The following is a 13,152-nucleotide window of genomic DNA, read 5'->3' on the forward strand; positions in this document are numbered from 1 at the left end:
TGTGTCTGTGTTCCCTCCTGTCTAGTTAACTTTGAAGCCATCCCATTCAGCAAACATTACTGAGCACTTCTAATAACAATAACAAAGGTAAACAAGGGGCAGACTCTGCTCCCTAGGAGCTCACTCCGGTCTGGGGGACAGATGTGCTCAGAAATAACTCTAAGGTAGAGAAGGCATAGAGATTTCAACTCACCTGACAACTCTGGTCAGTTGATGGTGGCTACCTGGGATGCTGTGTTAGGATCTGGAGGCTACGTCTGGCCTCCACATGAAAGCATGCCGTGACTAATCAGTGGTGAAGCCGTAGGTGGGAGGGGCAGGGGCACTCCTGGGACCATGGGTCTGCCCTCCCAGCTATTGTATGGGGCAGACTGTGGTAAATGCTATTGAAGTGGTACCAAGAGAGGGAGGGAATCATCCTGACTTGGGGATGTGGGCAGGCCTCCTTTAGGTGGTGGCATTGGAGTTGGACTTTGAAATATGGTACAACTTGGACTCTCTTGGAGATGGGAAGTGACATTCCTAGTAAAGGAAATGACATGAGCAAAGGCAGCAGAGCAGGGAAGAGTCAGGGGTTAGTGAACAGCCCACTGTGGCCTGAGAAAAAGGCCAATGCAAGGTGTGACATTGGTATAAAAGGTTATCAATTGGGACTGTCCCAGAAAACTTGGGTCCTGTGGTCACTGCAGCATGACCTTTTATATCTCTGTGGCAACCCCTCTCTGCCGTGCAGCATAGTGGGAAGGGATGATGGAAAGAAAGCCTTGGGCCAGATGAGGAAGGCCTTATGTAGACCAAGCTGAGGAAGTGGAGTTTATTCTGTCTGGATAATGGGGAAGCATTAAAGGCTTTTGAACAGAAGACTCACACAGTTATGCCTGTGTTTTAGGAGAATAATTGACAATAACTGTGTAGCAAATACATTCTGAGGCTTTTCCCCTGCGTTATTCCATACATACTTTTCCGTGTTGTTCCACAGCCTTTATATTTATCTCTTAGGAAAGTTTCAGAACATTCCATTATTTTATATTCCATAATTTTTGAACCAGTCCTATCACTGTTAGGCAACTATTTTTTCACTGTTACAGACAGTGTACTAAAAACAATTAGTGGTCATAGCACTCTTGTTCCATCTTTTGCATTATTGTCTTAAAATAAGAGGATGTGTTTGTATGTATGCGTGTTATTCACTGAACATACATTTAAGTGTTTACTCTGTGTAAGGGGAAGTGATATAAAGTGTGTTAAGAACAGTCTCTGCTTCATGGAGTTTACAGTCTCATGCTGGAGATAGATACACACACAATAACCACGAGGGAAGACTCTCCAAAATGAGCGCCTTACTGGGTCTTCACACAGGTGCCAAAGGAGCCCAGCCAGGATTCCAGCTGAGTGAGTTAGGGATGGGCACATAGGGAGCTGACATTCGAGTTGTGCTTGAAGGGTAAATATGATTTTATGGCCCGGAAAAAGGCTTTCTGGGTCCAGCAGTGAAATTCAGGCTATGTCCTGGGAAAATGGTAAAAAATGTGGTATGTCTGGGCACGAGATACCCAGGGAGGGTTGGGTAGAAGATCCCCCTACAAAGGCAGGTTGATGCTGGAGCACAGAAGATCTCGAATGCCAAGTGTGCAGGTAGAATAATGGCCCTCCAAATATATCCATGTCCTCATCCTTGGAACCTATGAATATGTTACCTTACATGGCAAAAGAGACTTTGCAGACGTGATCAAGTTAAGGACCCTGAGATGGGGAGATGATCCTGGATTATGTAGGTGGGCCCAGTGTAATCACAGGGGTCCTTAGAAGAGGGAACCAAGGAGGCCAGCCTGGTGGCACAGCAGTTAAGTGCACGCACTCCGCTTCAGCTGTCCAGGGTTCACAGGTTCGGATCCTGGGCGCGCACCATCACACTGCTTGTCAGGTCATGCTGTGGCGGCATCCCATATAAAGTAGAGGAAGATGGGCACAGATGTTAGCCCAGGGCCAGTCTTCCTCAGCAAAAAAGAGGAGGATTGGCATCGGATGTTAGCTCAGGGCTAATCTTCCTCACAAAAAAAAAAAAAAAGAAGAGGGAAGCAGGAGGGTCGGCGCCAGAGAGAAGGAGATGCGACAGCCATAAGACCCATTTTGTACTTCTGACCTCCTAAACTAGGAGATTATAAATTTGTGTTGTTTTAAGCCACTAAGTTTGTGGTCATTTGTTCTAGCAGCCATACACCAAGCCAAGATGTTTGGAGTTTACCTTCTGGGTGGTGGGGAACTGCTGAAGGGTTTTGAACAAGGAATATTACAATCAGATCAGTGTCTTGGGTTTTGAACAAGGAATATTACAATCAGATCAGTGTCTTGGGTTTTTAAAACATAGTTGCTTTGAGAGAAGAGGTTGTGCTTTTTTCCTTTGTGTGTCTTTGTGGTGGAAGATAGGGACCTGGGCAAGGGTACAGAATGAATTTTGAGATCCCTGAAGTGGCCTGGATAACTCAAACCACAGCATATTTTTTTTTTTTTTTTTTTTTTTTTTTTTACATTTTTATTGATATTTTAATGGTTTCTAACATTGTGAGATTTTGGGTTGTACATTTTTGTTTGTCCTTCACCCCATATATGACTCCCTTCACCCCTTGTGCCCACCCCCCACCCCCCACCCCCACTTCCCGGGTAACCACAGTCCAGTTTTCTCTGTCCATGTGTTGGTTTATATTCCACATATGAGTGAGATCATACAGTGTTTGTCTTTCTCTTTCTGGCTTATTTCACTTAACATAATACGCTCCAGGCCCATCCATGTTGTTGCAAATGGGACGATTTTGTCTTTTTTTATGGCTGAGTAGTATTCCATTGTATATATATACCACATTTTCTTAATCCAATCGTCAGTCGAGGGACACTTAGGTTGCTTCCACTTCTTGGCTATGGTGAATAATGCTGCAATGAACATAGGGGTGCATAAGCCTCTTTGGATTGTTGATTTCAGGTGCGTTGGATAGATTCCCAGTAGTGGGATGGCTGGATCATAGGGCATCTCTATTTTTAATTCTTTGAGGAATCTCCATACCGTTTTCCATAGAGGCTGCACCAATTTGCATTCCCACCAGCACAGCATATTTTTGTTGCCAGTGAGAGTTCTATAAACCTATTGTATTTCTCTTTGTGCCTTGGCTGCAGCGAAGCCCAGGGCTCCAACTGGCTCATCTGCAGTAAATATCCCACCGTTGGTTCTTGGAACAATGATCTGTCCCCTTTTCCTAAATGTCTTCTGATGCCTCTTTTATCTCTATTCTGCCTGCCCTATGTACACACACATACATGTTTCTCCAAGTGGCCATGGATCCTTTCTGGAGGTAAGTGACATCTGTATTAACAATATATCAGTCGTTAGGGGCCGGCCCGGTGGCCTAGTGGTTAAGTTCGCGTGCTCCACTTCAGCAGCGTGGGGTTCATGGGTTCAGATCCCGGGTGCGGACCTACACACTGCTCATCAAGCCATGCTGTCGCGGCGTCCCACATACAAAATAGAGGAAGATGGGAACAGATGTTATCTAAGGACAGATCTTCCTCAGGCAAAAAGAGGAAGATGGGCACAGATGTTAGCTCAGGGCCAATCTTCCTCACACACACAAATATATGTATATATCTATACCAGTCGTGCATTTGCTGCTGTCGCGCAGCTCTCAGAAATCTGGATGAGGCACGCCCTCGGCCAGGGACTGTGTCTGACTGTGAATTCTAGAACCCACAGGAAGCATCAGCTGATTGAACTGTCACCAGATCAAAGCAGACTTCAGATCTATCTGAGGAAAAAAACAGATGTTTTTAACAGATAATTTCACTTGTTCAACACGAAAATGCATAGTGTAGATGTACTTGACATCTGGCTTTCCCAGCGCCAACATAATTTGCTGGTTTTTCCCCAAGGAAGTAAACTATTTGGACCCCACCCTAGGAGATAGGAAGACTTACTCAGCCAACTCCTACCCAGTGATGTTCAGTGAGGTGCCAGGCCATGTTAGGCTCTGAAGGGCCAGATGTGTGTTTGGCCCTAAATCCCTTGCCACCTCCTAAGAGAGGGGCAAGTGCTCTTACTGTAGGGAAGGAGAGCACAGCACTCCTGTCAGTAAACATAACAAACAGCAAACGTGTGTCCTCCAGGGATAACCAAGGCTGCTAACATCTGGGTGTGACTGGCTTTGTTTCTAAAGGCAGGAAACCAAGGTGCAGAGACGGGAAAGAAATGCATGTCCCTTAACACGCTCAGGTGTTGGTTTTGAGGAACTCATTTGCACGGCCCTCACGTGGCAGTAAGGGCTGTGTGTTTCTCTGAGCAGGAGTGTGTTTTCCTGTGTCTTCCATTTGTGCTGAGCCAACCCATGAGGTTTCACATAGCCATCGTCTGATGTTCTTGAAACCCCCTTTTTGAAAATCTCGTTTTCTTCTTTTAAGACGACATTATTTTATGTTGTCATTCAGTGGATAGGTGGTTGAGTTAACAGAAAATAAGGTAAAAAGTAGCCGTTGGATACAAACAGGAGATTTCAGGCCTGTCACAGGCAGAGTCTGATTCAGGCTCTCCCACACATCACTCCCAGACAAGCTTAACACAGCCTCCTAGGAATTCTTGACACCACCAAGGCTTTACCTGTGACCCACGCACCACGATGATATCCATCTAAAATGGTGTTTCCATGCCGATGATGGTCAGGAGAGGCCACAGACACTTGGATATCGTTGTGCTTCTGTGGCATTGTTGTAGGGTTAGTTTTTGGTCAGTGATATCTGAAGATCGCTACAGGCCTGGCTTCTAGGACTGCAGGAAGCACTTTATGCGTTGTGGACTTGAGCCATCTGGAGAAGCCCATAGGAGCAGGCCACCTCAGGTGGGCGTGTCTTTGACACATGACTTTGGTATGGTCTCACCTCTTTGTCTTCTTCTCCTTCCATTTTAGTGGGAACCACATTTTCAAGGGCCGTGCAGCTGGCATAGCAGTGAACGAGAACGGCAAAGGCCTCATCACAGGTAGGGGTGGGAGCCAAGCAACCAGCAGCCAAGCCAACATCCCCGGCTTCACCCCAAGTCCTTCAGCTTGGCAGAGTGGCCTCCCACTCTGAGCAGTGGCTAGCACTCGAGGATGCCAGCGACGTGCACTGGCTGTGCTCATTACGTGGAGGGCCTGGCGGGGCGAGAACGCCTGCCCTTTGCCAGGCTCGGTGCTTACAGGATCACACGGGACGGCTCACATAACAGTGTCGGAAACGTTTATGCCACACAAACTGTCTGAGTCCCTCCTCTTGGCTTTTGTATGGGCTTATGCCTGCTCTAGAAGTCCATCCTCATTTCCCCTCTGCCTTGCCAACTCCTGCTCATCCTTTGGGTCTCAGCCTAAGTGTCACTTCCTCAGGGGATCCTGCCCTGAACTCCCATTATACACATGCACACGGGCTGTACCCCATAGGCCTGCTCTGCAGGACATTTTACTTAATTGCTTAGTGGTCTGTGTCATGTCAGTGTCCTTTGCTGTAAGGCAGTAAATTCTATAAGGCAGGGATCCAGTCTGTCGCGTACCTCAATGTCGCCTAAGCGCAGAGCATAGCCAGACCTGGGACATAAAAGAGATCAGTAAATATAGGTCCAGTGAATCCCCTGCCTGAATCCAGCCTGCCTTCACTCATCAGACATTTATTGAGCACGTACTGTGTGCAGGAGCTGGGGATACAGCAGTGAACAAAATAGATACCGTCTGGGCTGTCAGGAACTGACATTTTAGGAGGGGAAACAAACATATGTAGGAAAAGTCATATCCGAGGGTGATAAGTGCTCTACAGATAATTCAAGTAAGGTGAGAGAGGGCCTGCATGGGTATTTAAGATTGTGTGATCAGGGCAGGCTTTTCTGAGAAGGTGACATGTAAGCCAGAACCTGAATGATGGGAAGGAGCCTAGGAAAAGAACCAGGATTCCACGCAGGGCCACCTGTGGGAACAGACTTGGCGTGCCTGAGAAGCAGGGTGACTGGACCGTAGTGAGCGAGGGGCGAGGGTTATGAGATGGGGTCACAGCGGCAGGAAGGGGCCTGTCACACAGGGTCCCCTGAGCCGTTGCCTTCCAGTTCCAGGAGGCTGAGAGTCTACCCTGCCACGTGCTGGGGCAGCAGTGTCCCAGGATCACCCCTTCTGACTTGTGGTTCTTCTGCCCACTCCCAGAGGGGTGGAGGAGGGGGAGAGGAGAGAAGACTGTGGGCAGTCCAGAGCTGAGGCTGAGGAGGACAAGCTAGTGCCTCCCCAGGCTTGTGGGGGAGTGGCTCAGCCTCCCACAAACAGCCCCCAGGACAGACGTGCACCAAGGCTGGGCAGGGACTCTAGAGCCAGTTTATTCCTAGTCATCAGTCCTCAAGGCCGCGGAGTATGGTGGGTACTGGGGAGATGGGAGAGTGCACGATAGAAAGACAGACACAAAGCTCACCCTTGGGGAAAGTGGACACCAAACAAGTCCCGGAAAAGCCAAACACCAGGCGAGATTCGGGGTGCTGCCTGCTGGCACGGCCTGGGCGCCCTGGTCTGGCCTGTCCTTTGTCTCGGCTGTCCACATCCTCCTTGCCAGCACTGTTGGTGGCCCTTGGGTCTTGACCCTTTTTTCTGCCGCTCCCCATAGAAAATGTCATCCGTGAGAATCAGTGGGGAGGCGTAGACATCCGCCGCGGAGGCGTCCCCGTCCTCAGGAGCAACCTCATCTGCTTTGGCTATTCAGATGGCGTGGTCGTGGGAGACGAAGGCAGAGGGCTGATAGAGGGCAACACCATCTACGGTGAGGAGCAAGACCCGGGGACGGGGCGGGGCGGGGGGGCGGGGTCCAGCCCAGCCTGGGAGGCAGGAAGCCCAGTTCCATCTCCAGCTCTCGTGTCCTGAGAAAGTCGCCGCCTTTCCCTGGGCCTCAAAGACCTCATCTGAGGACAGCATCCGTCTCAGGTCACAGCCACACAGTCCCTCTCATCAATCACCTTGTAATCCAGATTGACCCCGTGGGGTCAGCAAAGCAGAGAGCTTTGTCCTCAGGTAAAATAGCAGAAGGCTGGAGCTGGATCTTGTCTGGGGACAGGGCCATTTAAGCTCTGACACGTGGGCATCCAAGGCCACTTATCCTTTCTTCTCATCCAGAGAACTGAAGATATAATGGGAGAAATAGGATAATCGTAGAAAGAAAACTGTTCTCACTCACTCTGTGACCTTGGGCAAAGCCTTAATCTTTCTGGACTGCATCTCTAATAATAATAATAATAGCTAATATGTATTCGGGCTGGACTCACTGCTAGGCCCTTTATATGCATTATCACATTTAATCCTCATGACTGTCTTCTGAGGTAGATGTAGTTATTAACCCCATTTTAAAGATGAGGAAACTGAGGCACAGAGAAGTTTCATAATCTGCTCAAGGTCACACAGCTGGGAAGTGGTAGGGCTGGGATTCCAACTGAGCCTGCCTCTGGCTCTGTGCAGAGAGGGGTTGGCCTGATGAGCTCTGAGGGCCCCTTTGGCACCATCACTGTGGGCTGTGTGCTTCTGATCTGGAGTCTGGCCTTGACAGTTCTCAGAGCACTTTTACACCCAAGGGGACGATCCTGTGGTGAGTGACCTGACTGTTATTATTCCTCCTGTATGAAGGAGAGGCCTGCAGCCAGAGCTGCAAAGTGATTGTCCAAGGCCATTAGCAGTCCAAGGCTCTCCCAGGCCAAAGCCTTTGTCGCTTCCCTCCTGGGGAGACGCTGGCTGCCACCTTAGCTGTCACTCAGTGTCAGTGACCATCTCCTTTCACTGTCCAGCTAATAAGGGCTGTGGTGTGTGGATGATGTCGTCCAGCCTGCCCCACGTCACCAGCAACCACATCAGCTACAATGGCCTGTACGGAGTGGCAGTGTTTAGCCAGAAGGAAGGTTCCGGTGAGTTCCCTGGAGGCCACGGGGTCCAGGAGAACTTTAGCGAGGACGGGGACGCCATCCTCTGGGAGACAGAGCTGGAGAAGGACGACGACCCGCTGCGCCGGCCCGTCACCACAGCTCTGGTCGAGTCGAACAGCATTAATCACAATGGAGGTGAGTACCCCCCAGCCCCTGCGCCGGAGCCTTCTGCGCTCTCACTGCCTTAAGGGCCCTTCGCCGACTGGCCCTTCCAGCCTCATCAGCCATTAACCCGATACCCCAGCCCCCTGGGCTTCATGTTCCCTGAACTCGAATCCATTCTTTCCTGCCACCACCCCCGACTTTGCCCATGCTCTTTGTCTCGCCTGAAATGCCCTTTCTCCCATCCATACATCCCAAACGACTTGAACCTCAAAGTCACTGCCAGTGCGCCCTCTGTCTTGTCCTCCTTTGAGCTGTGCCCCGGGGCCTGGCACTATCTTTGTTTTCCTGGCTGTTTCATCAACTCTGATAGACTGCGAACTGGAGGCAAGGAAGGGAATCGCACTCGTCCCGGTGCCCCCCGCACCTGCAGTACCAGATCCCACATCCGGCACACACGTTTCTAATCCATGCTCAGACACATTTTTCACATTTTCACATTTAATGTAAGACACATTTAAGATGCATCTTGCAGTTGATGGCATATCATGGTTTAATTAGCAGTGATTTTTCTTTCTTAGAGATACAGAAAAGAGTGTGTTTTAAATCCATGTTAAACTTGATAAAAAATGATAGTAGGTAATCGATGTTTATTGAATTGAAAAAGAAACTGACTGTGGAGGTCATCTAACTCCAGGGCTCCCACCCCTGGCTGACTGTCAGAGCCGCTGTGGTGCTGATGGAGGAGGGCATGTTAGAAAAGGTTCCTGGGCCCCGTGAGCTCATTCCTCCGGGAGTGGCAGAAGGCAGGGAGATGGGTAGCCAGCAGCCCCAGCCCACTTACTTAGAAAATGAGCACTGTCCCCTCCCCGTTCAGGGTTTCCTGCACATGGCCATGCTGTCCAGTAGGACAGGCAGAGCCATATGAATTCACACCTACTTGACTGACATTTGCTGTGCTCAACCCAGCCAGGAGGAGCAACAGGCAGGCACCACCAAGAGGCTAGAACCTACGGGCTCACAGCTCCAGCTGCTCCCCATGACCCCAGCTGTCGTCCTCCCCAGAGCCCCCTCCCAGCGCTGCCCCGTGCCTCTCGCTCTTGTGGGTGGAGGTCACCACTGGGGCGTCCTTCTCCCCTGCCCGCCCCCCTGCCCCGGTCCACCTGCCAGGCCATCTCTTCCTGACCAAGTCATGTGGCTCTGAGCCTCCTGATTTTGTGCTTTTTTCTACAAACGCATAGTGTCTCTCAACATATACAACCTCAAACACCATTTTCTTTTCAAAATTTCTAACACATTTTAGACACATATTACTTAAGCTTAATAAATTTCTCGACTCAAAAATTAGAGAATTTCCCTTAAGAAAATTTCCCAAAATGGTAGGGAGGTAGATTTCAGCTCAGTATGGGAAGGACAACAAAACAACTTTCCAGCAGGTAGATCTGTCTGTCTAGAGGTGGAATGGGCAGCCTTGGGCAGGTAGTGAGCTCCCCATCACAGGCGGTGCAAATGTCAGTAGGATGATGATGATGTAGGAGGCATTCAAGCACAGGATGAGAGCCTAGGCCAGATGACCAGCTGAGCCTAAGGAATCTTCTCGCATCACGTTTCCCTGGCTGTTTGATGAGGACTTGGTTCAGAAGGAGTGGAGTTTTCTTGATGTTTCTGGTCTCCTCTTGCTCTGCTTGTCATCCAGCTTAGAAGGTGCACCTCCCAAGGGCTGGTCTGAGTGTGTCCCCTCCTCTTCCCCACCCCTCTCCTGGGGTGCAGTTCCAGGAAGGCTTGTCCTGACTGGTGTGGTCAGGGCTGACCCTGGGACCACCCTGTGCTCTCTCTGCGTCCTGACCCCTCCGCTGCAGCCTCGGGACTCTACGTCCAGAGCAGTGAGGCGCTGCATGTTGTAACCAACGTGATCCACGCGAATGGGGACAGAGGCATCACAGTGGCCCAGAGCAGCCAGCTCACCCGTGTGGCCAACAACAGCATCTCCTGCAACCGCCAGAGTGGGGTCAAGGTGGAGGCCCAGTGCAAGGTGGAGCTCCGGGGCAATGGCATCTATGACAACAGAGGCCATGGCATCATCACCAAGGGTGACAGCACCGTCGTCGTTGAAAACGACATCATTGGCAACCGGGGCAGTGGGCTGCAGCTGCTGCCCAGGTCCGACACTAAGGTGCGTGTGTGCGTGTGTGTGATGCGTGGTGCCCTCTCTGCTGAGGAGCAGAACCTGAAGCACTCAGCACTGCAAGGGACCTCAGTCCTCCTGCCGAGACTCAGCCTGGGAGACGCACGTGGGCCTCCACATGGGAGGGGACATATGAGCTGGGCCCTGAAGGATGAACGAGGGTTACCAGCAAGAAGCCAGGGTGGTGGTGCCACCTGTGGTTTCTTTGTGGTCTCCAGGTCAAAGTCAGGGCTATTGCAGCTCTCTTCCCCCTAACACAGTCATCTCACACAGCACCTGGTATGCAGTAGGTTAATGAGGAGAGAGATCTTGCCTCGGGGCCTTTGCACACACTATTCCCTGTGTACCTGATAGCCTGTTTTTCTACCTCAGTCCTGCAGCGTGGCTGTCACTCCCTTCAGGAAGCCCTCCCTGACCCTCCAGGCTGTTTGAGGTGCCCCTTTACTGGACTTCTAAGGTGCTTACGCCCACCCCTACCTCCCAGAGCGCTTCCCACAGTGCCTTGTTTCTGTTCCTTTGCCTATTTGTCCCCCCACAGGACGCTGAGCTCTGAGCTCCCTCTTTATGTGAAGCAGTGTGCTGGGTGCTAGGGTTGCAGTGTTGAGCGAACAGACTCAGTCTCTGCCCTTGTGAAAGTACGATCCCAAAGCCTGTTTTCAGCTCTGCGGCTTCGTGAGCAGTGACTTAGGCAAGGAGGAAAGAATTCCTTGTCTTTGCATCTGAGCACTGCGGGAGCAGAGGAATGGAGGGGGGCAAACTGTTGCCTCGGTTGGGTCGCCAGTGGCCCTGGTCTCTGGCACCACCTCCCCTCTCTGCCAGGGCTTTGCACGTTGTTCCTTCTTGGAACAACTCTCCCCTGCTCTGCACCTGATCAACTCCTACAGCTTACTCATCACCTCCTCTAGGAGGCCTTCCCTGGTTCCCCCTGGCTGGTCTTGATATCCCTTCCCTGAGCTCCCATGGCTCAGTGCCGACCTACCCGGCATGCTCTTAGCCCTCAGTTTTATATTCACCTGCCTGGCTCCCCACCAGCCTGGGAGTCCCTGAGGTGTGACAAGCTCTGGCTGCCTCTCCCAGGTAATAAAGAACCGGATCCATTCATTCCGGGCCTATGGCATCGCAGTGCGGGGCCGTGCCAAGGCCCTGGTGCAGGAGAACATCATCTTCCAGGGCAAGACCAACAAGACCATCTTCCAGCAGATCTCCAACAACCGAGAATGCATCATGCAGAACAACAAGGTCCTAGTCTTCAAGAAAAAGTGAGTGCCCGGGGCTGCCTGAACCAGTCTCCTGGAACCACAGTGAGGTCCCCGGGGAAGCCAGGCCAGGCCTGCCCAGTGATTGCAGCTGCCCTTGCCTCGCAGTCCTGCCCCCCTGCAGCTCTGGTCAGATAAAGGCCCATGCTCGGGCTTTGTGTCAGGCCTGGCTGTGGACCTGTGCCTGACTCCCTGGGAAGGAACAGCTTTCAGAGTCAAGAGATACGGTTGCAAATCTCAGTTCTGCCAGTTACTGGCTGTGTGACCTCGGGCGAGTTACTCAACTTGGGCACGTGAGCTAGCCCATATCTGAGGTATTACAAAATGTTCGTTGCTGCCGCCACTGCTGTCACTTGGTTTTAGTACCTCTGCCTTGGTGCATCACAGTTGCCTCACACCCATCTTCCCCGAACCTCTTTGTCCTTCCCCGTTCCCCATTTCGAAGACACCATCCACTCAGTGTTCTGGCAGCAAAACCACTACCTCCTCCTCCTCCCTAACACCAAAATTCAGTCACTCACCAGGTCCTCCAGATTCTGCTTCTAACATGTTCTTGTGTCTGGCACCTCTTCTCCCCACTGCCGCTTGTTCGGGACTAGCACCCTCACCCTGACCTACGGCCCATTACCAGTACAGCTGCAGCGGTTGTTTATGGATGGACTCTGTTCTGATTGGTTGGTACTTCGCTCTAATAGTTGTAAAAATAATAATAACGATTACTATTGTTGGCATGAGTCCTGCACTGTTCCTACCCCTCATCCTGTTGCAGCGGCCTCCTGCCTGGAGCCCCCGCCCTTCGACCACTCTGATTTGTGCAGGCTGTCCTATGCATCCTGCCAGATTCATCTTTCTAAGTCAGCTCTGGTCATGTCACATCCATGGTCAAAAACCCTTGATGGATCCCCTTTTTCTATCTATAGTAATGATCTCTACTTTTTTTTTTTTGTGAGGAAGATCAGCCCTGAGCTAACATCCATGCTAATCCTCCTCTTTTTGCTGAGGACGACCGGCTCTGAGCTAACATCTATTGCCAATCTTCCTCCTTTTTTTTCCCCAAAGCCCCAGTAGATAGTTGGATGTCATAATTGCACATCCTTCTAGTTGCTGTATGTGGGACACAGCCTCAGCATGGCCGGAGAAGCGGTGCGTCGGTGCGCGCCCAGGATCGGAACCCAGGCCACCAGTAGCAGAGCGCGCGCACTTAACTGCTAAGCCACGGAGCCGGCCCCTACTCTTTTTTTATTATACACACTCTTAGTAAAAATATTTTCTGAGGAAAGCCCCTCATATTTGTATGTTTATATATTCATAACTTCTAAAGTATAAAATAAAAAATAGGCAGAAATTCTAATTTTCCTTCCCACATTCCAGCAAATCATATAGTAGACTGCCTGGGGTCCACTTCCTCCTTCCCCCTTGGAGACCCCAGGGTACAGGATGCGGCCCAGCCCTGCCTGCCTGGCCTTGTCCTCTGTGCACCGTCAGCTCCTGGTTTTCCTTTCCAGCCCTCTTTTCATCACTGCTTTTCAGGAGCTCTCTCTGCTGCCTAACTCGAATGCATGCAACTCTTTGAACAACCCTCCAGGCTTTTCACTCACCCCACAGGAGCCAATTTCTGGCTTTATTCACACCTTTGCAGTCCTCCTGATTGTAATATTATC

At 50.8% G+C, this 13,152-nt stretch overlaps 1 protein-coding gene across 4 annotated transcripts in view; it reads left to right on the forward strand.

The window, feature by feature from the left end:
* Nucleotides 1-13,152, forward strand: part of FBXO10 (F-box protein 10) — a 53,279-nt gene that overhangs the window by 37,452 nt on the left and 2,675 nt on the right. For all 4 annotated transcript variants that reach the window (XM_058523567.1, XM_058523565.1, XM_058523568.1 and 1 more), the window contains 5 exons: nt 4,947-5,017; nt 6,649-6,801; nt 7,814-8,083; nt 9,910-10,223; nt 11,313-11,494. In XM_058523567.1, the coding sequence (XP_058379550.1) occupies nt 4,947-5,017; nt 6,649-6,801; nt 7,814-8,083; nt 9,910-10,223; nt 11,313-11,494 (990 nt within the window). The remainder of the gene's footprint in view (nt 1-4,946; nt 5,018-6,648; nt 6,802-7,813; nt 8,084-9,909; nt 10,224-11,312; nt 11,495-13,152) is intronic.

Source organism: Diceros bicornis, chromosome 28, assembly GCF_020826845.1.
Source record: "Diceros bicornis minor isolate mBicDic1 chromosome 28, mDicBic1.mat.cur, whole genome shotgun sequence".
NCBI classification, from domain to species: Eukaryota; Metazoa; Chordata; class Mammalia; order Perissodactyla; family Rhinocerotidae; genus Diceros; species Diceros bicornis.